Source organism: Nicotiana sylvestris, chromosome 2, assembly GCF_000393655.2.
Source record: "Nicotiana sylvestris chromosome 2, ASM39365v2, whole genome shotgun sequence".
Lineage (NCBI taxonomy): Eukaryota > Viridiplantae > Streptophyta > Magnoliopsida > Solanales > Solanaceae > Nicotiana > Nicotiana sylvestris.
Window position 1 is genome coordinate 92,640,165 of NC_091058.1, and position 27,635 is coordinate 92,667,799.

Consider the following 27,635-nt stretch of genomic DNA (forward strand, 5'->3'; position numbering starts at 1 on the left):
CATTGAGAGTAATATAATTTTCTATATAACATAGGAATGTAAAAAATCCTTTAAAATATATTACAATAGGTTAAAATACTGTCATGTGTATATTACGTAAATCCTTAAAGCTTCTAGATACTCCAAAGCATAAAAAAGTTGTACAACATTAAATAAGACTAGCCTTAGTGTACGCGCGTTGCGCGTGTACCCCATCTCGATGAATAATTCTTTTTTAAAATGAAATCACATAATATTATAATATATATAATAAAAATGTGTTTGTGTTTGAGGGGTAATATTAAAAAGCTTATAATTTTTACTAATATTGATTCTACATGGCTAACTCAATAAAAGAAGAAACTTTGTAACATAAAAGTCCTCAATCATTTTTCAATATGTTCAACTTAAACTTAATTTTTTTCCACGAGCAAAATGTCACATCGTTCTATTTCTCTGGTCAATAATTTGCATTATATGAATTATTTCTACTTTATTTTTATCTTGAAGAACTTTCTTTCTCTATCCATGCACACAGTCATACATGTAATGACTGTCAAGTATATAAATACCACGTGCAACAAGTCCTGCATAGTAATAACTAACCGACGAACTGCGCGTGTACCCCATCTCGATTAATAATTCTTTTTTAAAACGAAATCACATAATATTTATATATATATATTAAAAATGTATTTGTGTTTGCGGTGTAGAATAAAATTTTAAGCTTATAATATTTATTAACATTGATTCTACATGGCTAACTCAATAATAAAGATACTTTGTAACATAAAAGTCCTCAATCATCTTTCAATATATTCAACTTAAACTTAGTTTTTTCCCACGAGTAAAATGTCATATCGTTCTATTTCTCTAGTCAATAATTAGCATTATATGAATAATTTCTACTTTTATTGTTGTCTTGAAGAGCTTTCTTTCTCTATGAATCCCATTTAATTTGTTACGTATCTTAACTAAGAGCATTCTTCGATATTTTTTTATGCAAAATATGATACCTATTGTTAATCTAACTTTACTTAAGATGTCATCAAAATACAGTAGTATAAAAATAACTAAATAATATGAAGTTTAGTTTCTACCAATTTTCCTCAGAAAGTTACTATTTGTATATGTGTTTTGACAGACCGATGACTATTTGATTTTAACACTTCTCAAATACAAATTATTTTTTAATACCGCTAACCATTTGAATTCACAAAATTGAGTTAGCTTTTTCCAATGGTATTCAAATGATGCAAAGCAGATTTAATTTCTCCTGTAAATAACTCTTATATTACCTTTCGTTCACGAAAATTCATTGGAAATGCCTACTTATTTTTATTAAAGTTTATCATTAAAAAGTTTGATAGGCAGTGAGTAAAACAAAGACATGAAAATCCCTGTTGAATCCTTGGCGATACTTTTGATACTTGCATACGTGAATTATAGAAGATAAGGGTAAAACTACTGCTAATATAAATTCTTTGTGCTCAAAGAAAGAGAAAGTAAAAACTAAAAAGATAATATTGAAAATTACTTTTATGTTATGAATCCAATAACCCAAACAACTTTTGCAAAATTAGTAAAGAAGTCAGTTTTAAAGTGATGATTATAAATAAAATATTGTAAACAAAAATTACAATTGACAACCTTTCAATTTGTAATTATGTTCAAGAATACACGAACGTTTATTATTATATAACTTCAAGAACAAAACTATTAGTTAGAAAGTTTACCTCAAATTACAAGCAAGTTGTCAATAATATCAATGGTTTTTGATAAAGCATATAAAGTATGAAAATAATTTTGGTCCTAGAATTCTTGAACTATGCAAAATTTGTAAATAAGTCAGTTTTAAACTGATGATCGTACATAAGATATTGTAAACAAAAATCACATTTGACAATCTTTCAAGAATGCATGAACATTTGTTATTGCATAACTTCAAGAACATACTACAAGGTTAGAAAGTTTACCTCAAATTACAAGCAAGTTGTTGATACTATCAAGAGTTTCTGTTAAACAATATAGAGTATGAAAAATATTTTGATTTTAAAATTCTAGCAATCTAAAGCGAATCCTAAACATAAATAAAGAAAAGACACAACATAAAAGAATTTTATACCTTCAAAAGCAATTCAATCTGCGGTAGTAATTTACAATTGCAATAAAAGAATTATAACTATGAGAAAAGCCCCACGTTAGTAATAAATAAAGAAAGAAAAAACTAAAGGAAAGCCAACGGCAATGAAGAAACCTAATCCTAAACAAAGAAAAGTCTAAAGAATCTCAAACTTAAACAAAAGAAATTGTGTAGCCCATAAAAATTGAAATAAACGACAATTCTTGTTTTTGGTAAAAAAAATTATTAATGATTATAACTACAATTATGCCCGATATAAAATATACGCGAAGGGTAAAAAAGACGAACGACATACTTCCTTTTAATACAGTATAAATAAAAATAACTACAGATAGCGGTCAACGGAGTGCTCTAATATAAATTCGGCCGCCGTTTATTTGTTCTTTCTATACGCCTACTGGAGTACTAGTTAACTAGTCGGTGCAACAATTTGTGTCTGGGCATTCGACATGGAAGGCCTTCTCTCCTTTCAATTTCTAGCTTACACGCTACTCTTATTCTTAATTCATCTTCCTCCTCTTTCTTCCCTAGAAAACCAGTGGTTTGCCAGCTGCGGCAAATCCTTCCACTGTGGAAACTTAGCTGGGATTAGTTACCCTTTCTGGGGAAATGACCGACCAAAGGAATGTGGTTATCCTGGATTCGAGCTTCAATGTGAAGATCAAGGTAGCACCATAATACAAATTTCAAACGTAAATTACTTGGTTCTCGATATTAAAATGGACGCCCAAATTATAACAGTTACTAGAAAAGATGTAGCAGAAGGGATTTGTCAATTTAACACGACAATGGATTCCAATATATTTGAGTATGCTTTGAGCTTAGTGAATGTCACGGTTAATTACGTGTGTCCCCCTTGGACCGGAAATACTGGAATTGCACCTTCGGCTGGGTCGTTTAATTGTGCGATAAACGGATTGAGTTATAAGAATGATTTGAACGGAGTTGGTACATGTCATGCTAATATAGTTGTACCAGCTCGTAAGGAGTACTATTCGTCTGGAGGAATAATTGGAAATTTGGGGGATTTGAAGAAGTTGCTGGAACAGGGGTTTGATTTGAAATGGAAAGTGGATAGCAGTCCTTGTAAGGAGTGTGAAAAGTTTGGGGGAAGTTGTGGATTTGATGCTGGTGCGAAACAGTTCACTTGTTTATGCCCTGATCATCAATCTTCTTCTTCGTTAAACGCGTGCACCACCGGAATTCCTGCAGCTGGTTCAGGTTCCCCTGGAGCTGGAAAAAGTAGTCCGCTTTCATCCCTTGCTACACCGTCGGGTACGTTTTGCCTTAGCCTTCTTAACCACTCCATTTCCCTACCATTAACTTTGAATTTTAATCGTCTCAAAGATAATTGTTGAAAATGGCAAACTCCCACATCAGTGGGAGACATAATGTTTAGGATTTAAACATCAGTATAAAAGAAATCCTAATGTTTAGGATTTAAACACACCTCTCATTTGCCTTCTTATCTTCTTAAGTCATTTGTATCTTCTCTCTTTAGTATTATTTCACTTGTATTTTTGGAGTGAAATAAAATATTAGTTGTGTCCGAGGAAATATGCAAAATTTGCCGAACCTCGTAAATTCTGGTGTTCCTTTTATTGTTGTTTTATTGTCTTATTTATTATTTGGTGGCTGTCATAATTTTTGGTATAGTAGTTGTGACTCATTCACACTATATACATTTGGCTTCCGCAACAATTGGTATCAGAGCCAAAGTACTGTCTAAGTATGCTCTGTGGTTGCAACATAGTCTGATCTTCCATATCAGAAAAGATTTATCTAGGTAACTGAGTCAAGATTCTGTCTGAGTATGCTCTATGGTTGCAACTTAGTCTGATCTTCCACACCAGAAAGGAAATAATCTTGATTTGTATCGTCAGCTATTAAATAATATTTGTGTCAAAGATGGGAGACAATAAACAAGCAGAATCTACATCAAGTGTCAACAATATGTTATCATTGGCATATTCGCTTATGACAAGAATTATGTCAAATGCGAAATTTGCGGTAGAAATTTTTGTCGGTTTAGGACATTTTGGGATGTGGCAAGGCGAGGTTCTAGATGTCTTTTTTCAACAAGGGCTAGATCTTGCCATTGAAGAAAAAAGACCAGATGTTATTGGAGAAGAAGATTGGAGAATTATCAACCGTGTTGCTTGCGGTACCATTCGATCCTACCTTGCTAGAGAGCAGAAATATCCATGCACAAAGGAAACTTCTGCAAGTAAATTATGGAAAGCACTGGAGGATAAATTTTTGAAGAAAAATAGTCAAAATAAATTGTACATGAAGAAGAGACTGTTTCGCTTCACCTATGTTCATGGTACCACGATGAATGAACATATCACCAGTTTCAATAAGTTGGTCACAGATTTGCAAAATATGGATGCAACTTTTGATGATGGTGACTTGGCTTTGATGTTGTTGGGGTCACTTCGTGATGAGTACGAGCACCTTGAAACAACTCTACTCCATGGAAATGGCGAAATTTCTCTCAGAGAAGTTTGTTCGGCTTTGTACAGCTATGAAGAAAGAAAGGGAGAAAAATAGAAGGGCGGAGAAGGAGAAGCACTGGTTGTGAGGTGTCGTCCTCAAAATCAAACAAGGACAAAGAAGAGAAGATCCAAGTCAAGATCTAGACCCAGCAAAGATGAATGTGCCTTTTGTCGAGAAAATGGGCACTGGAAGAAAGACTGTCCGAAGTTGAAGAATAAAGCCAAACATAACAATGGAAAGGCCATTATGGATTCAAATGTAGCTGATGGTGATGATTCAGACTTTTCATTAGTTACAACAGAGCCATCAACATTATCAGATATATGGTTGATGAACTCGGCTTGTAGCTATCATATGTGTCCCAACAAGGACTGGTTCGAGGATTTTCAAGAAGGAGAATATGGAGTCGTCCACACAGCGGATAACAACCCTTTTACCTCATATGGCATTGGTTCAATACGATTAAGGAACCATGATGGAATGATCAAAACATTAACAGATGTTCGATATGTATCGGGTTTGAAGAAAAATCTCATCTCCGTGGGAGCCCTAGAATCAAAAGGGATCAAAATCATTGCAGAAAATAGAGTAATGAGAGTATGTTCCGGTACACTAGTGGTAATGAAGGCCAATCGGAAGAACAATAACATGTACCGTTATCGCGGTAGTACAGTTATTGGGACAGCGACAGTAACATCCAGTGACGAAAAAGAGGCAGAAGCAACCAGACTATGGCACATGCGCTTGGGACATGCTGGAGGTAAATCCTTGAAAACTTTATCAGATCAAGGATTGTTAAAAGGAGTAAAGGCTTGTAACTTGGAGTTTTGCGAGCATTGTGTCAAAGGGAAACATACAAGGGTTAAATTTGGTACAACGATACATAATACTAAAGGCATTTTGGATTATGTACACTCTGATGTTTGAGGTCCTTCCAATACACCTTCATTGGATGGAAGCACTATTTTGTAACCTTTGTTGATGATTTTTTCCGAAGAGTGTGAGTGTATACAATGAAGAGCAAAGATGAACGGTTGGAAATTTTTCTCAAATGGAAGACGATGGTGGAGAATCAAACAGGCTGGAGGATCAAGTATATTCGCACAGACAATGTAGGTGAATATAAAAATGATCATTTCAATAAGGTCTGTGAAAATGATGACATCGTCCGACACTTCACTGTCAGACATACACCACAACAGAATGGAGTGGCAGAACGTATGAATCAGACCTTGCTGGAGAAGGTACGATGTATGTTGTCCAATGCTGGCTTGGACAAAGAATTTTGGGTTGAGGCAGTTACATATGCATGTCACCTCATTAATCGCTTACCATCTACTGTTATTGATGGAAAGACACCATTTGAAAAATGTTATGGAAAGCCTGCTGTAGATTATGACTCTTTGCACGTATTTGGCTCAACTGCATATTATTATGTGACAGAGTCAAAATTGGATCCAAGGGCAAAGAAAACTATTTTTATGGGGATTACTTCTGGAGTCAAAGGATATCGCTTATGGTGTCCTATGACAAAGAAAGTAATATTCAACAGAGATGTTACCTTTGATGAATCTGCTATGGTAAATAAGGTAACAATAGATACCAAACAAAATGAGGGTGTTTCTAAGCAGGTGGAGTTTGAGGGAAAATTTTTTTTTCCTACACAAGAAGTAGAGGAGGAAACAAATGGAGATTATCCTCTGGAAGAATAGCCAGTAGAAAGGGAGATTCCAACTCAGGAACCTCAACAACAACTTGAATCAATAGCAACTAGTAGGCCAAAAAGGACAATAACAAAACCTGTTCGTCTCATAGAGATGGTTGCTTGTGCCGCCTCAATTATAGCTGATGATGTTCCTACCACTTATAAAGACGCAGTCCAAAGTTCAGAAGAAGATAAGTGGAGGATTTCCATGAACGATGAAATACAATCTCTTCATCAGAATCATACATGGAGATTTACCAATCTCCCGAAGGGAAAAAAAGCAATTAGAAGCAAATGAGTATTTGCAAAGAAAGAAGAATTTCCTATCCAAGAAGATGTTCGCTACAAAGCAAGATTGGTGGCCAAAAGATATGCTCAAAAGGAGGGAATTGATTACAATGAAGTGTTTTCTCCAGTTGTAAAATATTCCTCCATTAGAATTATGTTGACTTTGGTAGCACAATTGGATTTGGAACTAGTTCAAATGGATGTAAAAACTGCATTTTTACATGAAAACTTGGAGGAGGAAATCTACATGACTCAGCCAGAAGGATTCAAAGTTGCTGGAAAGGAAAATATGATATGCAAACTTGAAAAATCATTGTACGGATTGAAACAATCTTCTAGACAATGGTACAAGCAATTTGATAAGTTTATGTTGCGGCAAGGGTACAAGAGAAGCAAATACGATCATTGTGTGTATTTGCGCAAGATTAAAGATGGTTCCTTTGTATATCTTCTCCTATATGTTGATGATATGTTGATAGCTTCCGAAAATTCGGAAGAAATTGATAAGTTGAAGATTCAACTGAAGAAGGAGTTCGAGATGAAGGATCTAGGTGAGACAAAGAAAATTCTTGGCATAGAGATAATAAGAGATAAACGTTCAAAGAAACTCTGTTTATCTCAGAAAGAATATTTGAGAGTACTGCAGCGTTTTGGCATAGATGAGAAGACTAAGTCGGTTAGTACTCCACTTGCTCCCCATTTTAAGCTAAGTACTACTATGTCGCCAAAAGATGAAGCTGAACAGGAGTATATGTCAAGGGTACCATATGCAAATGTTGTTAGTAGCTTGATGTATGCAATAGTCTGTACGAGACATGACATTTCACAAGCTGTTGGAGTTATTAGCAGATATATGCATAATCCAGGAAAGGAGCATTGACAAGCTGTGAAGTGGATTCTATGGTATATTCACAATACTGTAGATGTTGGGTTAGTTTTTTAGCAGGAAGACAATCAGTCTGTAGTTGGATATTGTGACTTAGATTTTGCGGGTGATCTGGACAAACGAAGATCAACTACAGGTTATGTGTTTACTTTTGCAAAGACACCAATTAGTTGGAAGTCTACTTTGCAGTCAACAGTTGCTTTGTCTACAATAGAGGCGGAGTACATGGCTATTACAGAGGCTGTGAAAGAGACAATTTGGCTTCAGGGATTGCTAAAAGAGCTTGGTGTTGAACAAAAAAGTATCACAATTTTTTGTGATAGTCAAAGTGCTATTCAGTTAGCGAAGAATCAAGTTTATCATATAAGGACGAAGCACATTAATGTTCGGTATCATTTCGTACGAGAAATCATAGAAGAAGGTGGAGTCACGATGAAGAAAATTCATACTACAGAAAATCCTGCTGATATGCTGACAAAAGTGATGACTGCGGTCAAGTTTCAACATTGTTTGGATTTTATCAACATTGTTGAACACTGAAGATTGAAGATGGAGACACAACCAAAATTTGTTACTGAGAGAAAATTGAAGATGTGGAATTTTGCCAAGGTGGAGATTTGTTGAAAATGACAAACTCCCACATCGGTGGGAGACTTAATTTGGGGAGAATTTCTCCCTATAAAAGAAGGCATAATGTTTAGGATTTAAACACACCTCTCATTTGCCTTCTTATCTTCTTAAGACATTTGTATCTTCTCTTTAGTATTATTTCACTTGTATTTTTGGAGTGGAATAAAATATTGGTTGTGTCCGAGGAAGTAGGCAAAATTGACCGAACCTCGTAAATTCTAGTGTTCCTTTTATTGTTGTTTTATTGTCTTATTTATTGTTTGGTGGCTGTCATAATTTTTGGTATAGTAGTTGTGACTCATTCACACTATATACATTTGGCTTCCGCAACAATAATTCCATCTAACATTATAATAACTGAAACTAGGTACACGTATGATAGGTTATACTACTGTGACGGTAAATGTTTTACATTATCAGATAATTTAAGTTAAATTCTTAAGTTCTATACTATGGTTAAGTGCAACAGATAGTTTTATTGCAGAAATGATGATAGTTGTGTATCCAATGCTTGGACCGAATTCCATTTGAATTTGGCATTTGTTTGAAATTCTTTTTAGGGTGAATAGGAACCAGCTAGAAAAGGAAATAGAGGAAAAACACCTCGAAGATATTTGAACCAGTGCACTGCACCAAAAGTTTATTATATAAAATTTTGTGCATCGGGCTCAGTAGAAAGCAAGAATAACATATTTCAAATATGAGAGTCAAATATATATATATAAATTGGAGTTAAAAAAATCTGATTAATTCTCTTAAAGAGCAATGGTGTAATTAAATGAAGTCGAGAGAGTATTTTCTTCGATTTTCATAGTAGAAGCCAAAAGGAATTCATTCTACTAATTTGTGGTTCTCGACGTTTCCAGTCTCTCGATTCGAGATACAAATGAAGAGTATGGATTTTTTCCTATTAATTAATTCCCAAGTTTCTAGCTGAAGTCGTATAGTTCCATTTATAGATTTATAATTATGGTTGGGGGAGTTGAGCGTTGGGACTTGGGAGCGAGGTGGCTGCTGGTAATCGTCACGTCAGTATTTGGCATGTCACTGAACGAAGAGCGGTGCGTAGATAAGGATTTCCAACCCAATTTACACAATATTTTGTCTACTTAAAAGTTGAACACGTCCTGTTTGCTACTATCATTCGCAGTGCCAAAATGGACTTGAAAATGTAACTGTGGCCCCCAATCAATTTCTTCCAATTCCATACTAATGTTAGCACCTGGGCTTCAATGGACCTGGGTTGTTAAACTAGCACCTATTAAGGGGAGAAATTTAAAAATAGCCATATTTACAAGTGGTCATTCAAAAATAGCTACAGTTTCAAAAGTAATCGAAATTTAAGCCACTTTTCATGTAAATATAAATTTGAACGAAAACAATATTCAAAATTCGAAAAATACTCCAGTATAATATACTAGAACTCTAGTATATTGTACTGGAGTTCCAGCATCAGTATACCGGTCCAGCATAATATACTGGACCAATATACTTATTGGAGTTCCAGCATAATATGCTGGAAGTTCATACATAGGTGCACCGATCTCCAGTACATTATGCTGGAACTTTCCATGTTGCAGCAAAATAGTGACTATTTTTCAATGACTTTGCAAATGCTGACTATTTTTAAATGACCAGTCCGAAAACTGGCTAGCCCGTGCTATTTTTACCCTATTCAGAGTGAAGATTAGAAGCCCAATTCCTTCTCTCTTTTTTTTGGGTTTCAGGAAAGCCCAGTTACTTATCTGTTGTATTCCTTTTACTAGTTGGAGCTAAGACTGTACAAAGGAAATCGACAAACCGCATCAACTTGATAATCCGAGTCAAACAGGAAGAAAATCCGACTATGGTCCGGGTCTTCCTTCTTTTACTAATTTGGAAGAAGAGGAACCATCATTAGTTGGGTAATTTTGTTGCTTCATGGTGTCAGTGGCGGAGGCGGGATTTCTGCCAAGAGAATTCAAAAAAGAAAGTTGAAAAAGATTATAACTAGTGGGAATTGAACCTAAGACCTTACAAAAGTTTTGAACCGCCTTGACCACTAAGCTATGCTTTTGGGTTATGTCAAGGGGATTCAAAGCTTAATATATAGAGGTAAAAAAAAGATTTTGCCTTATATATACAATGTAATTTTTCGGCAAAGGGAGTTAGGGTGAACCCTTCCGCCCCTCTAAATCCGCCACTGGGTGCTGTTATGGATTACTTCAGAAACTTCTTGTATAGTTAGCTCCGTTGGAGGCCTATCTCTCGTAGTACTCTTCAAGGAAGGTGGCTATGGAATTTAGGTGCATTGTAGGTGTATTGGAATTTGTTGTTAATGGTAATATTTACATTATTACCACACAAAAAAATTACTTCGCGTCCTAATGTCTAATATTTGTTATGTAGATGTGAGAAAGACTGTGGGGATGATATACATTCTAAAAAAATTAAAAGATTTTAATTTATCTTATTTAATAAGATTATTATCTTTTTAGAGTAGATTTTTTATATTCCTCGTGATCTAAATTAGATTACATATTATCCCTTGTATAGATCTTTATCTTATCCCTGATTTTATATTTTATTTCCTAGAGATAAATTTCTGATTGTCTGCATTGTGCAAGGTTCCATATCTATAACTAGGGTCCTCCTTGCACTTGTCAAAAGCACTTCATTTGATGCATTATATTTTTGAGTTGATTTGGTCTATCACTCCTCCTATCCATCTCTGTTCTTTTCTCTCCGTTCTTCCTCCTTCATTTCAGGCTACATTGGCAGGTGCATCTTCATTCTAAAAAATGTATCTCAACGAATAAGTCCACTTTTTTGTCTGTTTCTTTTTTCTTTTTCAATTCACAAAGGTTCTAATATGTTTTGGACAAATAAACCTCACCAAATAATCCTCAACACCAGTTATCTATGAACTAGGAAGTGGTCTAAGTCTGATAAGTGCCACCAACCGGGTTGATCATAAGCAAATTATAGTAAATGTGGTTGTTGGATAGTCCATGACATACTTGTCCTAATTAGATAGTAACGCTTAACAAACCTCAAATCGTTTTCTTATGTCCAAGTAATTTCCGATTGACTCTCTCTGGAGTAGACTTCCTAATCCCAAATAAAATAATCATATAAACAAAAAATACAACTAATAAACACTGAATGACAAAGGAAACAGGTAACATGATATCTTTTTTTCCTTTCCCCTACTCAAAAATCAACGAAATAGGTAGGTTTTTCTTTTCTTTTAAGAGAGCAATTTTAGTTTCCTCCACAGGTTAGTTTCACTCTTTAGCTTCAGTCAATGTGATACCATGACTCCTTTAAAAAATTTCCATGACTTCCATTATTAATAAAAGTGTAGTAGTCATCAAGTGAAGTCATTTTTATCTCCCAATTTCCTCTGTATATCATCTTCTTCATGCTCACCTACTTTTCTACTCACCATAGACTTCGTTAATAAACCATTACCCTTCTTCCTTTAGCCACATCCATTTTCTCATTTCCTCCACATGAATTCGCAAAGCTTTTACTTGTTCTCTTTGCTCTCTCTGTTTTCCTCCCTTATACTAATTCATGTACCTCGAGGTTCAAGTAATCCCGATGAATTTTACCAGACTTGTGGGAATACATATAGCTGTGGTAAGATTACGGGATTAAGTTATCCTTTCCGCGGTGTCAATGATCCTCCCTACTGTGGCTACCCTGGTTTTGAGCTCAACTGCAATCAGGATAGTAGTACTACTATGATCATCAACAAAATCAAGTATCGAATTTTGGACGTACATCAAACATTCCAAACAATAAGAATTGTGAGGGAGGATATCATGGAATCAACGTGTCCTGTTGATTTGGTTAACACCACTCTGGATTACTCCCTCTTCGACTATGCCACTAGCTACACAAACTTGACCTTCCTATACAATTGCCCTGTTTCGCCCAACTTTGCGGAAATGGATCATATGGCTTGTAGAAATAGCAAATATGACAATGTTTTTGTATTGCCCGGAGCTCAAGGCCCGGGGAAGTGTAATGCTAGTGTCACAGTTCCAATCCTCCAGATGAGTGGTGCTACTGTAGGGTCCATGAATTCAACAAGTTTGGGAGAAGTACTACAAGAAGGGTTTGATATAAGATGGAAAATGGATAGTAAAGCCTGCAGTGAGTGTACTGACACAAAGGGGAGATGTGGGTATGATGCTTTTATGAAGCAAACGATTTGCTTTTGTCCTGATCCTCCTTATGAATCTGCTTCTTGTTCAGTTGCTGCTTTTGGAGTCTCACCACCATTACCAATATCTAGACCATCCCCTGCAGGTACATATTCTTGTTTTCCTAAGAACTATTTCCGCCTCGATTTGCCTTCTTAATCTTGACTTAGTCGATGGATTTGGTTCATTTAGTCAATGGGGTTTTATTTTTCTTCTGTCTAATTAGCTATTAATTTGAGCTAACTCTAGGAAGACGACGACAAGGAAAACTATTACTCCGATGTAGATACATATATTTAAATTATATTACAAGTTTAACCACTTGTAGATAACTTATTCCCTTTATAATTATCATCGCCGCTTCATATATAAAGTAATCCTAATTGGGTATAAATAATGACAGTTTGAAAGTACTTAAATTCATGAAAATTAAACATCCCAACTTAGATATTGCACTGTTATAGATTTTAGTTGCCCAAAATCTTTTACTAGTTAATTTGTTCATCCCTGATATCGTGTATCACTTCCACTACTGTGTAAGTCTAGTCTTACCGTTCAATAGCTGTCATTTTAGGTGGTGTTAGGTATGCCTCCACCAACCAACCTTTGATCATAAAGTCTATTGTTGACATCTTCTTATTTCTCTTTTCCACAATGAGCTTTTCTTCAAAGTTTAAAATATCGTGATAGTTGTTGGTTAGCTAATTACACATGAATGATGTAGTTGATATCTCAGTATCAAGACTCAGTAAAACAAAGCAAGAAATCTAACCACTATTAGCATTCGTCTTCATTAACAAATTTTGCAAGACACATGATATTCGTTATTAACATCATGGCTGAATTAGTACATTAGGTTGGGAGAGGGGAGAAGGACGGCTGAGATAGTCCATTTTTGGGTAATCCTTATCTCATTAGCTAACTTCTGGGGTTGAGTTAGTGGAAAGTTCTATTTATCGGTGTATAGAGGCATTTGGGGTTGAGGCATTTGTCCAACTTTACTATGATCAATATTCTGCCACCAATTCTCATCTTTTATGCCCTCGATTAAAACATGTAGAACGGATCTCTGGAATCCGTATGCTAACTCCGTCAAATAACCCCTTTTCATATTTCCTCTAAAATTATGCTTGAACTTAATCCTTAGATTAAGCCATTAAGGTCGTCCTCTCTTTATCAGTTCGAAAAATTGTCACAAAAATTGACAAGAGTATACGGATCTCTGGTTTTTGAGACATTATTTTGAGCCATTCACCTAGGTTCTCTCAGAAATCGTAACACGGGTATTGCTCCAAAACGCACATGCAATTATACGCGGTCGTCAAGTAATAAAGTGATTAAAAGTCGGATGTCGAACCCACGAGGACTTATGATTAACTATTAACTAAATTAGACTATCCTAACTATCTAAACGAGAATTAAAACTAGAAGTATTTGATTTTAAACTAATTAAAATAAAGAAAAATAAATAATGAACATTGAATAGAGGAAGAGCAGATTTTTATGTTATCAATGTTATGAAAACGAACTAGGGTTATGGGCTATCTAACATTCCTATTGTATTCTTCAATTGAATTGAGTAACTAATTATCTAGTTTATTGGTTAACAGAGATAATATTGCTCATAAGAATCTGGCGAGTTCTTATTCGCCTATTCAAGCTAACCTAAGGCCTATATGTTTATGGAACTAGAATCAACAAGAACGCATTTATAATTCTTGTAAATCAACCAAGCAAGACAATTAAGTATATGTCTATCCTAACCGCGAATCCATTCCCCGATGCTCAAGTTCAAGAACTTGCTCTACTCAATCCTATAAGCAATCTAGAATTCCCACTTTCGAGTTCAATTCTAGATTCGTGTATAGTATTCAATTGGTGATCAAACAATTCAATAATTAAGCGCAAGATTGAATAAATAAACTAATACGATAAATCAAGAAATCAAAATCAATATCCGAATAACAATATTCATGAAAGAACCACAACCCTAGAAAGTGAAGCTTAGCTCCACATAGACATGATAGCCAAACAACAAATCATACAAAGAAACATAAAAATTACTAAGTTTTGTTGAAGAAAAGATAAAACCTGGCCTCCACAGCAGATTTGTGCTCTCCTTTGGTCAAAAGTTCTTCACAAAAATGTTCCCCCTTTAAAATAGGTTTAAAATTTCTTTTAACAAGTTAGGACTGTATAGAATCGAAATAACCTTGTTCCGAACAAAGTAGGAAAAATCCTCCGGCGTAACGCGCTGGCCCTGGCGCAGAATGCAGTAGCGTTTTGCGAATTCCACTCTTTTCTGCGGCGAACTTCCAACTTTGCTAATAAACATTTTATGCTTTCTTCTTTAAATCCATTTTAATCTCCAATCATCAACCAATCATTATGTTCCCCCCTTGTTTTAATTGCTACAATTCACATTTACTTTACTTCACTTCATGCCACGTAGACAAACATCCTAAGGCCTCCATTTTTCTTCATTTCATGTGCTGCTCCAAAATTGTCTCATCCATGTAGATTTTTTTCTATCCTCCTTCCGATTATAATTTCTTGCTATTTTATTTTTACATAATTTTGCTTCGAATCTTTCTATTTGTGCACCACTTTATTCCTGCACAGTTAAAATATAATATTAAGTATAAAATGATATAATTAATACTCAGATGATTAATAGTGCTATAATATGAGGCAACAATGATTAAATATATGCATTTTTGGCCGAACATCAACGGGTAAAGATTTATAGCATGTACCCGAATTCGGGCAATTCATGGATGAATAACTTGACAGTATACCACTGACCGTTTTCTGCTGATACACCTACCTCCACAAAAGTGTGGAGGAAATGTTCACGTTGAATTTCTTGTATTTTTTTTTTATAAATTTTTCCAGATGTCTGGTTGTATTAATTAGAAGAAGTGTACAAGAGAGGGAGTAGACCTTACCTCCAAAAATAGAACAATAGGATAAAAACTTGATCCTACAAAAAAACAGGGACAGTTGAATATGACTGATATGAAGAATATAGCAGACCTGTGAGGAGCAATCGTGGAATGATCTTATAGTCCCTCAGGTTGTTCAAGTCTTGACGCGTTGGAAGTTTCCATAGAACAAACTGTATAGCCAACTTTCTGGTAGTTTGTGTCTTTCGCGTGTAGTATGTCATATTATGACCACTCTAGTCTTAGCTAGATGGTTTCTTTCATAGGACTAATTAATTCATACTGACCAAATCTAAATATTTGACTCTTATCATAATTAAATTTTGTGAGTCACGGTAGTAGTTGGATATAAAATTATTTTTCCATCTGGGAAAAATAATTTTATTAGTACACAATTTTTTTGAAATTAGACCAAGTCTGCTACCCCTAAATTCCAATAGGAGCTTCTGTATCTCGTTTGACAATATACGCGAAATTGGTATCGTTTGTCAAATATTATTGCTATATGTTGACCAAAGAATGACAAAATAAAGCACCCCATCTTTTCCTTTGAATTTTACATCTCATCTTCCTAATTGAATTTGGTGTTCTTCCTAACCTTTGTATCTTCCTCTTCTCTGCCCCTTAGTTCCTCATCTCCTCCCCACCTCCTCTATCTCTTTTCTAGACGAGAAGATCGTAGAACTGGGTAAAGCTTTTCTACACTATTTCTAGTTGGTAACTCTCTTTCTAGATGCTAATTCCTTTAATCAGACAGAAATGCATCAACAACTCCATCCATACTTTTTGCTCTTTAGTACCTTAATCTTTGTCTTGATCAAAATACCGGGGTTGTTCTGTCAAGATGACGAGCGATTCAGAATGTGTAGTGAGCCAATTCTCTGTGGCGACATCGAAATAAAGTACCCTTTCTGGGGAGGTGGTAGACCAGAGTACTGTGGTCATCCAAGTTTCGAGATCAAGTGCGAGAGTAACATCCCGAATATTGCTATTGAATCAACAGCATACAAAGTGATAGCGATCGATACTCCTACTCGAATACTAACCTTGGCTAGAGATGATTTACTGAGTAATATTTGTTTGGACAACCCTGAGAACGCCTCCTTGGATTTTAACATTTTCAGCTATATTTCCACTGACCAGAATATTACTCTGCACTATGGCTGCACCCTCGTCTCTGGTCAGCAATTACTAAATGACCCAAAAGTCTTTAATTGCAATAGCAACATATTTGGTATTTACACAATGATCGGGGTTTTGTTCGACTTCTCTCGGGTAAGATGCGAGAGCGAAATAATAGCTAGGATCAATCAAACGAGTGCTGTGGCATTAGCCAGCGCTACAGCAACTGTTGAAGTTCTGAGAACAGCCATTTCTAGCGGGTTTTCAGTTAATTGGACGGCAAATATTGAAACGCTATGCGGACAGTGCGACAAGTCAGGTGGAAGATGTGGATCCAACCCAGATTCCGCAGCCTTTGCTTGCCATTGTGCCACGGGTACTCATGCTTTCAACTGCACCGACGCACAAAATCAAGATGGCGGTAATCTCTTTTCTCTACTATTCCCTCATGATTTTACTAGAATCTAATTATTGAGCGTTAAGGTCATATGGCGTTGATACATTGGTAAGTTCGTCCGTTCATTTCCAAATCAATACAGGTCTGAATCACCATTCCAGTCCTTTCACCAAAAGATTTCAGTTATATACTGAGTGACAGTATAATTTTTTTTTTTTTTAAGATCAATACTTATCACGAAGATTTACTTGTAATTATTTTATCAGTGACTTATATGTCAGTACATAAAATTAAACTCTCTTCCAATTCTCCTCAAACATAACTCCAGCCATAAGTACGCGTTTAATTGAGGTCCGAATTCCAGATTAAACTCTGAATACTAAGCTCTAGCCTCTATCTAACTAGTTCCGGCTCAAATAGTTTCTTCCCCATGTTAAGCATTGCTCATTTCCCCTTTTTTCCTTTAATAGGTTGTAGCATGCTTAAATTTATCTCATGATAAGTCTCCTCCTACTTAAATCCAACTAGTTGCATCAACTTTGTACCCGGCGCCCTACACGGACCAAAATTAGACTAAGGTACAAGGTTAAAATTTAAAGCTTTATCAAATACTTTGTGCGTGTTTACATTATTTTATTTGTCCCATTGTTCGTTGATCGTCACTTTCTCCTCCTTCTTGAAAGAGTAAAATTATTTAGGATTTGTTAAAATAACATGTGCGGAGTTATATATAAACTTTCTTATTCTATTATAGATTAAAGAATGGAAAGCTTGTACAGAGAAGAATCAAAGTGTGACCCATATAGTAGTAATATATTTTCTGTGAGTGTTAGATGTTTGAAAGGTGGTTTTCTTTGTAGAAAAAATGATTTGGCAAGGTTTACAATAGAAAAATAGAGATTTAAGTTAAAATGAATGTAATAATATGTTTATCATTGATACTCTCACTGCATCTTCAATAAAAGAAGTGAAAAAGAGGGGAAAAGGCTACTAACATAACTCTGTCCCATGCCTAACATTTAGTACTAATTTATTTTTGTCGATTTTACAAAATCCCTTTTTCTGTTTTTTCCTCTCTTTTAACACCAAAAGAAAATTCAATATTGGCGTTGTCAAAAACTCAAAAATCTACCTATTCTTAAACCGAATAGAATAGCCAACATGGTAAACATTTTAGAGTATATGTTAGAGATGTCAATTATCCCTCTGTCGCTCATTTCATCTTGCACCCAAATAATATGACTGTTTAGGGGTCGTTTGGTATGAGGTATAAGAAGGTATAAGGGTGGTATAAAAATTTAATATCACCTTAATATCCTGTTTGGTTAGCAAACTAGGTATAAGTTATCCCGGTGTTAATTTTAACACAGGGATAACTTATACCTTATAGAAGATGGGGTAATTAGCACCAGTATAACTTATACCTTCTTCTTAGAAATTATGCAATTGTCATTCTTAATACAACATACCAAACAATGAATAAACAACATCCCAACATAACTAATCCCAGCATAACTTATCCCAATATAATTTATACCGGCATAATTTATATCGGAATAAATCGTATTCCAACCAACGACCCCTTATAGTGTCGGACTTGACCTTATCACCGTCAAAAGCAACACTAGTACTTAGTAAAAGGTTTTAGAGAAAACAGTAATTAGAAAAAGGAGATCCCAAAAAGGCCTATTGTAATGTCGGAGAAGATTAATTTTGGAAGAACCAAAGAAAATGACAAACTGCAGATCAAATATTTGCTGTATGGTCATGCATGTTTTTTTTTTTTTACATATTGTTCGGAATCGTTCTAATTAAATTTATAGGTGATAATTTAATTTAGGTAACTTAATTTTTATATTTTAAAGCTTTCCTGTTGCCATGTTTGTTTTCGAGAAAACGATGAGTATTGAAGTAAGTATTTAATTTATTTAGATGTTGAGCATTGACCAGTGTCGGTCCATGAAATAGAATCATGTCTAGTCTACGTCCAAAATATTAAAAAAAATGAGAAAATAATTTTAAATTATGACAAAGAGTACAACAATTCTCTAACTACCCTAAAAGAATATAAGTGTATGTTTCGTTGAACTATGATACAGAAATCCCGTTCTTTATTTGTAGCGCTTACTATTCTTTTTGTTAGTTCTATTTTTAATTCAAACATGGTTGGCGTTTGAATGAAATGACAGAAAGAAAATTTTGTTAAAAAAGAGATCGATGACATTCACATTTCACCATTAGACTATTATCACCTAATTTATAATTTAATAAGACACCAGTAATAGGGCACATAAGTAGCCAAATCATGAGGGTGAACCAAACGACTTTTCAAGTGTGATAATACTATTACTTCATCCTTTTAAATATAGATAGTGGTAACTCTATTCACTAATGTTTGCATACATGGAACAAAATTATTTAATGTATCTTTTATTTCTATTGGAATTTGCATGCTAATTTTCTATGCTTATTACTCACTTAATTGATTATTAAGCAACTACTATTACGTACTATTCAGATCTTGGATTATACTCCAAACACCTTTTCAACAATAATGCCAATACTCGCTCATTGTCCAAATGGCTCTCTCATACACCCATGGCGCCACAACTGCTCTCTTCTTCGCCACCGCCTTTATTTTCACAACATCCTCCTTTTAACTGTGCATGACCGCACTTTCTCCTGCGGCTACATCATTGATATCACCTTTATCCATTTTCCGGCGGTGACCGTCCTGACTACTGCGGCCTCCTGAATTCAAACTACGCTGCGTTGAATATCAAACCGAGTTCACTCACCAATCACTTACCTACAGAGTTCTTTCTATTAATCGGTCTTCAAGAACCATGACAATATATAGGTAGGCTAGACCTGTGGAACAATACTTGTCCTCCTCAATTCACCAATACTACTCTCAACTCTACTTTCTTCAGCTAAGACCATAACGAAGAGAAGAACTCTCCTTTGAGCTTCGGCTGCTACGTTGCGGCATTGGTTTTTACGCCCCAGAATTTGTTCAGCTGTAGTGTAACTGGTTTGAATTTCACCGGCGCCTTCTATTTACTGGGTCCAATTCCAAGTGACCCTTCTCTAAAGTCATAACGCGTGAAACTGTTGTTACTACTCCCTCCATTTCAAATTAGACGAATACTTTCCTTTTTAGTCTGTTCCAAAATTGTAACATAAATAACGCATTTCTAAATTTGAAAATAATTCAACTTTAAACTTTCATTTTACCTATTTTACCCTTAATGAGAAGCTTTTATAACCACACAATTGTCATGGTCCTACAAAGCTTTTACCCCTTAAGTTTTTAAAACCACAAGTTTTAAAAGTTTGTTTTTTTTCTTAAATGCCGAGTCAAACTACCTCGTCTAAATTGAAAAGGGGAGTATACCGGTATTCAGAGACGGGGGCAAAAGGCCATATAGCAATCAGACTACTCTCGGGGAAGCATTAATGCAGGGGTTTAGTGTGAAATACGATGTCCCCTACGATGGACTGTGTTATGGGTGCACGAGGCTAGATGGAAACTGTGGATTTAATGTGGGGCTGGCCAGCCAACTTGTATTTGTGGAGCAATCCCTTGTCTTGCCTTTAGAACATGAAAGTTCCTCAAAAGGTTTGCTGGGAACTTTATTCTCTGGTTTTACTACTTTCTAATTACGAATATTAATCGTAGAAGTCGATAATTTGGAAATTTGGACGGACTGAGAACTGCTACACGTATTTATTGTTGAACACATAATTAAGCAAATAAAAGTGTGCTCTCTATAATAGTTTAAGTTTCTAGATGAGATGGTCAAACATTTCAATATTTACTTTCTCACCTTATTTGTCAACAAGATTGTTGAGCTTTCTTCCTATGTTTTTTCTTTTTCTCTGGAAAGCAATGACTTTCAGTCTTATTGTCGATTGTTCTAGTTGATGAATCCTAAGTTCGGTCTGAAACATTGTTTCTTCTAGTTCTACATAATTGCATTGCCAGGTTTAGAGGTAGTCTATCCATGTGTACAGGGGTCTTTCTAATCTCATCCTACTGCAAATATGTATTTGGCATGAGTAGATGCTAGAGGCGTTTGATTCAAGGGATACACCTAACACAAAACTGAACTTGGAACAAAGTGTAAGGCAAAGTTATTTAACTAAATTCTCTTGATTGGTTTTTAGATTTCCATGGTATGTTTGTTTCGGGTATCCCTGGGTATTCTTCTGACAGCGTGCTTATTCCTTATAGTTTGTGCTTTTCAGATCTATTACTTGACCATATACCTCAATTTCATATCACCACAGTTTTCTTAGTTTCTCCTTATTCCAGCCAGGTTTAGTTTATGTACTTCAGCATCTATATATCGCGTTTATCACTTAATTGACAGTATTATGATTGTTTTGCAGATAGTGGAAAGAAAAATCAGACGCCACTTGCAATAGGTACTGTCTTTAGTTCTAATTTTATAGTACGACTGACATGGTCAAATGCCTTGAGAAGATTTTAAACTTTCTTCTTTCGATTGCAGGCCTTAGCGTAGGAGGTGCTGTATTTGCCGGTATTGGCATTGGATGGCTAATCTTCTTCTGCAAACAAAAGAGAAAGCGGACTGCAGCACAGACTTCACCTGTCCAAACTGAAAAGAAAGACCTTCCAATTTTAAGCTCAAGCAATGGCCTGACTACTTCTTCTCCTAATTCTTCAACCACTTTCACCAGAAGCATTCCCTCTTATCCCTCGTCCACATCTGAAGCTGATTATGGGAGGGGAAGCTCCTATTTTGGGGCTCATGTCTTCAGTTTTGCTGAACTTGAAGAAGCCACGGATAATTTTGATCAATCTAAAGAACTCGGGGATGGTGGTTTTGGCGTCGTGTACTATGGTATGTACTGCAAACTCCTAATTACATATTATTATTTGGTAAGAGAGTGTCCTAATAATTCTAAATAATTGTTAATCAGGCAAGCTTCGTGATGGTCGTGTTGTAGCAGTCAAGCGCTTGTATGAGAACAATTTCAAGCGTGTAGAGCAGTTCATGAATGAAGTTGAGATTTTAACTAAGCTCCGCCACCAGCACCTAGTGACATTATACGGTTGCACATCAAAACGAAGCCGAGATTTACTTCTTGTTTATGAGTACATATCAAACGGGACAGTGGCAGATCATCTGCATGGAAATCGGGCCAAATCTGGTTTACTCTCTTGGCCTGTCCGAATGAACATAGCCATTGAGACTGCTGATGCACTGGCTTATCTCCATTCCTCAGTTATAATACACCGTGATGTCAAAACCAACAACATTCTATTAGACAATGATTTCCATGTGAAAGTTGCTGATTTTGGGCTATCAAGATTGTTCCCAAATAATGTCACACATGTCTCTACTGCTCCACAGGGTACACCCGGCTACGTTGATCCTGAGTACTACCAATGTTACCAGCTCACTGAAAAGAGTGATGTTTATAGTTTTGGGGTGGTCTTGATAGAGCTGATCTCATCATTAGAAGCTGTGGACACCAACAGGCACCGCCAAGATATTAATTTGGCTAATATGGCTGTCAACAAGATCCAAACTCATTCAGTACATGAATTAGTTGATCCAAGTCTTGGATTCACGACAAACAGCTCTGTGAGGAGGATGACTACCTTAGTCGCTGAGTTAGCTTTTCGTTGTCTGCAACAGGAGAGAGATATGAGACCTTCAATGCAAGAAGTGCTGGAGACTTTGAGAGGCATCCAGAGTGGGGAGTCGAATGCACACAAGGCGGAGGTACTCGACATTGTGGTAGATGATGTTGGACTCCTCAAGGGCTCGGGCTCCCCTTCCTCACCACATTCCAGTGGATGAACTATCACTTTCAGGTTGGTCGATTTCATTGCCTAGATGAAGAAGCAATTACTATTTTGACACTAGTGATTAGTGTCATGGTTCCGTTAGAATCTCCCGTCTTTTATGGACACTTAATTCCTTAGTTTTGCTTAGATGTAGTTATCTTGGTATACTACGATATGGTCTCTGGGAGATTATCTACTGCTGTTCGCATAAAGAATGTAAATATTGAATAGAGCTGCCAACATTCTAGTATATATGTGCTATAACTTTTATGTACCTCTGTTCTTTGTTCATTTGGGTTGAGGACATGAAAGCCACAAATAGGAAAATGGAGCTATAAAGCCCCTCATCCCCCACCCCACCCTATTTAGTGTATTGGTGAGCATATTTATAAGGTCGAAAAACAATAATATAATGCAGAAAAAAGGTACTGCAGCAGAACAAATTCTAAGCCTATATGTAGCCTGGAGTGCTACATTAATCTTATAGAGGAACATGTTTTGATAGTAAATGGTAAAGAAGAAAAGGAATAGAACATTAATTCGTGAGCACACCCTAGTTTGGCCAACCTAGTGCATCAAGCTTTTGCTTTAAGCGGAGTCCTGGGAAGAGCTGGATCACTTTGGGTCTATTGTATAGAGTCTTATTTTGTAAGGCTCCAAGAGACATTTTTTACGACCTGAAACCTCCACCTCCAAGCCTTACTAGATTGCTTAGTTATCTTGTGTCATGTCAGAAGAGTATTTTGACAGAGTTGATGGACATTCAATTGTCCATTTCGTGCCAGTGTATCCTAGAATGCCATTCATCAGTATAAATTGTGAAATTTTCCTGCTGATCATGTAAATTAGGTGAGGTTAATTATACTAATCAGATTAGATCTCATTTGCACACCCTTCAGAGATTAATTCTGCATTTACTCACTCGTTCGTCAGTAATAATTGGAACTACTTCCACAAACAGGTCCAGAAGACAGTTTTCGTTACTTGTAATTTGACTTGCTGAACATAGAATTGAATGTTTCAAGGTTTCCAAGTCTAGTTTTGTTTTATAAGGAAAACTGATAAAGAAAAAGAAAGCAATTTTAACATCTCGAGACGATAAAGCCGCCTTTCTTTAACCAAACAGGAGAGAAGAGAGAAGAACGAAACATAACATCCGCTCACACTGTTTCTATCCTCCCTTCTTATTTTTGTCGCTCTGTCTTTTCATCAAAGTGTTAACGCCAATGTGGTTGAGGTACTTGTAATCCATAAAATATACGAATAGTAAAAAGAGATCTAAGCGTATGTTGTTGTTCAAATGAGTAAAAATAACAGTAAAGCCCGCAATTATTTTTTCAAAGAAGTGGCTTAAAGATGAAGTGATATTACTAATAGGCAAGAATGCTACACGTGGATGTATCTCAAAGGAAAGACTAGCATTCACATTGAACAACAAATATTAAACCATAAGAATTTCTGGTTAAACGACAAAAAGTGATAATGCAACTTACGATTATGGTGACTATAGGCTTAACGCCGAATCATGAGATGGTCATCATCCTGTTGTCTGATCCGTTGGTCACACACTCCTCATAGGCATGCATTTGTAGATAACTTTGAATATTTTAAATATTTCTTGCCCTAGAATTTTGGTAACAACCACCCTATTAATAGCCAAGAAGTCAAAAATTCTAATGAACAAATTTTAAAAAATGTAAAAGTATCACACTTGAAATTTAAAGGTGTATACGGTGGAAATCGGGGCTACCCGATTTCGTCCTTTGATGGAAAAGAGATACCATGTCGAAAGGCCAGGATGTCGAGTTCGGGGTCGAAGTTTCTTTCTAAGATCGAGGTCGACATCACTAACCGAGGTCAGAAGAGGGCATACTTCGAGATGATGCCGGTATAGTTCAGTAACGGAAAGAGCGAGATACCTGCAACAGACCGAAGATCATGGCGTGAATTTCGGAATGGATTGGTCCTTGGCGGTTAATCAGTTGTCAAATATGATTTCCTACTATAATTAGAAGCATACCTTATTTAGGATTCCCCTATTATATAAAGGGGGATGCCATTTATTTGTAATCATCATTGTTCACTGAGAAGAATATATACCACTCATTACTTTTTTGCTATTTCGCTTTACTGTTCATCAGAGTTGCTTTATCATCTGCTATTCTTATTGTCACACCTCGAGACTACCACAAGTCGAGGTCAAAATTTGACTAGCATACTGATTTGAATTATTTTATTTTCTAATTTATCTATTTATTTCCTTGTTTATCAATTGACATTGGATTGAATCACATATCCTTAAAACCACAATATAAGTTTAATTGTTACTCGAATTTTAGGGTAAACAGTTTGGCGTCCACTGTGGGGCTAAGGATAATAGTGATTGTTTAATGCTGATTCTGATAGCACACATTATTTCACGCTTGTTCTTGTCAAGTATTTTTTCTTTGACGTTAAAACATGTCGAACTCCTAAAACACACCCGCACATGGTGATAATGGCCTCAGATTTCACGGGGGGAACGACAATATAATTGCTCCAGGAGTCGAGTACCACCGGTTAATCTCGGGGAAGCACCAGTTGCCGATCCGATCGATGTCAGTTCGCATGTTGCTTTAAATGCGGACCTGGGCGTAGACCCCAAAGGGAGTGTACGCAGGGAAGGCCGATGTGGTGGCTAAGGTACATAAGGCATAGGAGATGTAGGAGTTAGTCTCCAGGTGATATTCGAGATGCTATAGGCTTAGCAGGCCGCTATTGCTCAGCTTCAAAATCAACATAGAACTCCGAGTGGGGTTGAGCCGGAAATCACTCGCCGTACCGAGCCAGTGCCAGAGAGATCGAATAGTAATGGATCAGGGATCGATCCTGCAGTAACGAAAATGCTCGAGGAGCTCACCAAGAGAATCGAGTCAGGAGAGAAGAAAATCGAAGCTAATGATAAAAAAGTGGAGACATACAACTCTCGAGTTTATCAGATACCAGGGGCATCGCCAATCTTGAAAGGGATGGATTCGAAGAAGTTTGTACAAAAGTCGTTTCCTCAAAGTGCGACTCCGAAGCCTATTCCAAAGAAGTTTCGTATGCCGGACATACCCAAATATAATGGGACCAACGATCCCAACGAGCATGTTACTTCATATACATGCGCCTCAAGGGTAACAATTTAGAAGATAATGAGATCGAATCTGTACTGTTGAAAAAGTTCAGAGAGACTCTTTCAAAGGGAGTAATGATTTGGTATCACAACTTGATGTTGATACCCAATTTTTTCCTATAATATTTTTTGAAATGCATATATATCTTTAAAACTATGCATTAGCATCAATGAGTATTTTTCCATAATTTTTAAACCCTTAAAATAATTTATTTCAATATTTTTCTTCATATAAATTATTGTAAAATTGCATCACAAATGAATTTAGAACATGTCTTGATTTAATATTACTATTATGGTCCTATTGAGTCCAAATTATTTTATAAATATCCAAATTGGCATCTTTTGGCTATAATTGCAATAACATTGCAAATATAGCCCATATGTACATTTCTTGTATTATTTTACCAGAAATTAGTACTTCGTATTTTTTAATACTAAACAACCATTTTTAAAATATTTATATGCATGAAATTCATTTTCTATAATTAGTAATTATTTTTAATCAATTGTTTGGGGTATTTAATAACTAGCTTCTTTTATTTCAATTTTGTCCTAAAATTAACCAGCTCAATACCCCTTATAGACCATCCCAAAAGATCCCAGGCCCAATACCCACTTACCCGACCCAAAACCCTCATCAAATCGTGGTCGTTGATCCTTTAGATCAACGGTCCACATTAAAACTTAACTTTTTAATCAAACGCCCCCCCAAACCCTAACCATTCTCACCAAACAGCCGCCCTAGAATCCCTAATCCTCTCCGTCTCTCTGAGATCCAACTTTAACCCTATCCGCCGCCACCCAAAACCAGCCCTAATCCCTTTGATTCCTATTCGATCTATGGATTCATATGGTTGTACGAGGCCTCTACTTGTCTCCTATTTCACCTGGTTGCTCGATTTTGTGATTTCGTGGAAGGACCTTGAAGAGATCTGGTCCAGATCTCGTTCAAAACTCTTCAAGAGTCTTTCTATGGTCTGTGAGTGCTTTCTATTAAAGTTTTACGGCTCAAATCTTTTATTCAAAGGCCAGATTCTCTTTACCCTTTCGCTTTTCTTCAAGAAACCTAATGGTTGGACTTGAATCGGTTTAGATCTTTGTAGATCTGGAGCGATTCTGAGTTCATCGCTAATTTTCCTTAAGGTTCCCTTATTTCTTTACTGATTAATCGATTTTCGAGCACTTTGTCATATTAGGGTTTGGTTTTCTTGTTGTTTGTTGGTCGAATCTCTGTGCATCTGAAGTGTTTTCAAATTCCCATCGTTGTTCTTCAAGGTTCTTTTACTTCTCTACTACTTACCGATTTTTAGCACTAGTCTACTTTAGATTTTTGACTTCTCGGACTTCTGTTGTTCGAAACCTTGTATGTTTGAAGTGCTTTCAAGTTTCCATGGCTGCTTTCTTTAAGGGTTCTTTGACCTCTATACTGGCAATCAACTTTAAGTATTTTCAAATTAGGGTTCTTCCCAAACTTCTCTTCAAGAGTTCTTCTACTTTCAAATGTTTAATCCAGTCATCTCTTGAGGTGTTTGGTTAATTTTCGTATGTATGAACTCTAGATGTTCTGATGGTAACACTGATTTCTTCTATTATGTTTATTTTTGTGAACTAGTCGTATTAACTGACTCTATTTAGGGTTTTGAGTGATTTTTCTATTAAATCCAGTATTCTTTGGGATTTTGTTGCTTAATTGATTTCTATTTTGGGAATTTGAATGATTCTTTCCTAGTTAAAATCAGTATTTTCCAGAATTTTTACTTATTTTCTTATTGTGACTAATTACACTTGCCTTAATTAGTTATCAGTAATTTGGGAATTTGATGGACTCCTTATATGGTGTGGTGTTGATTTATTACCTTACTTG

The 27,635-nt window shown here is 35.9% G+C and overlaps 1 protein-coding gene across 3 annotated transcripts; it reads left to right on the forward strand.

Moving 5' to 3' along the window:
* Nucleotides 1-2,546: 2,546 nt before the first annotated feature.
* On the forward strand, nucleotides 2,547-22,885 carry LOC104247981 (LEAF RUST 10 DISEASE-RESISTANCE LOCUS RECEPTOR-LIKE PROTEIN KINASE-like 1.4). 3 transcript variants are annotated; one of them, XM_070168076.1, is made up of 4 exons: nucleotides 2,547-3,397; nucleotides 21,183-21,218; nucleotides 21,305-21,658; nucleotides 21,738-22,885. In XM_070168076.1, the coding sequence occupies exons 1-4, from the start codon at nucleotides 2,572-2,574 to the stop codon at nucleotides 22,622-22,624; spliced, it is 2,103 nt and encodes a 700-aa protein (XP_070024177.1). In that variant the 5' UTR covers nucleotides 2,547-2,571; the 3' UTR covers nucleotides 22,625-22,885. The 3 variants fall into 3 exon arrangements, with proteins under 3 accessions (XP_070024177.1, XP_009802454.1, XP_009802455.1); XM_009804152.2 differs by lacking the exon at nucleotides 2,547-3,397 and adding an exon at nucleotides 11,327-12,429; XM_009804153.2 differs by lacking the exon at nucleotides 2,547-3,397 and adding an exon at nucleotides 15,831-16,811.
* Nucleotides 22,886-27,635: the final 4,750 nt, after the last annotated feature.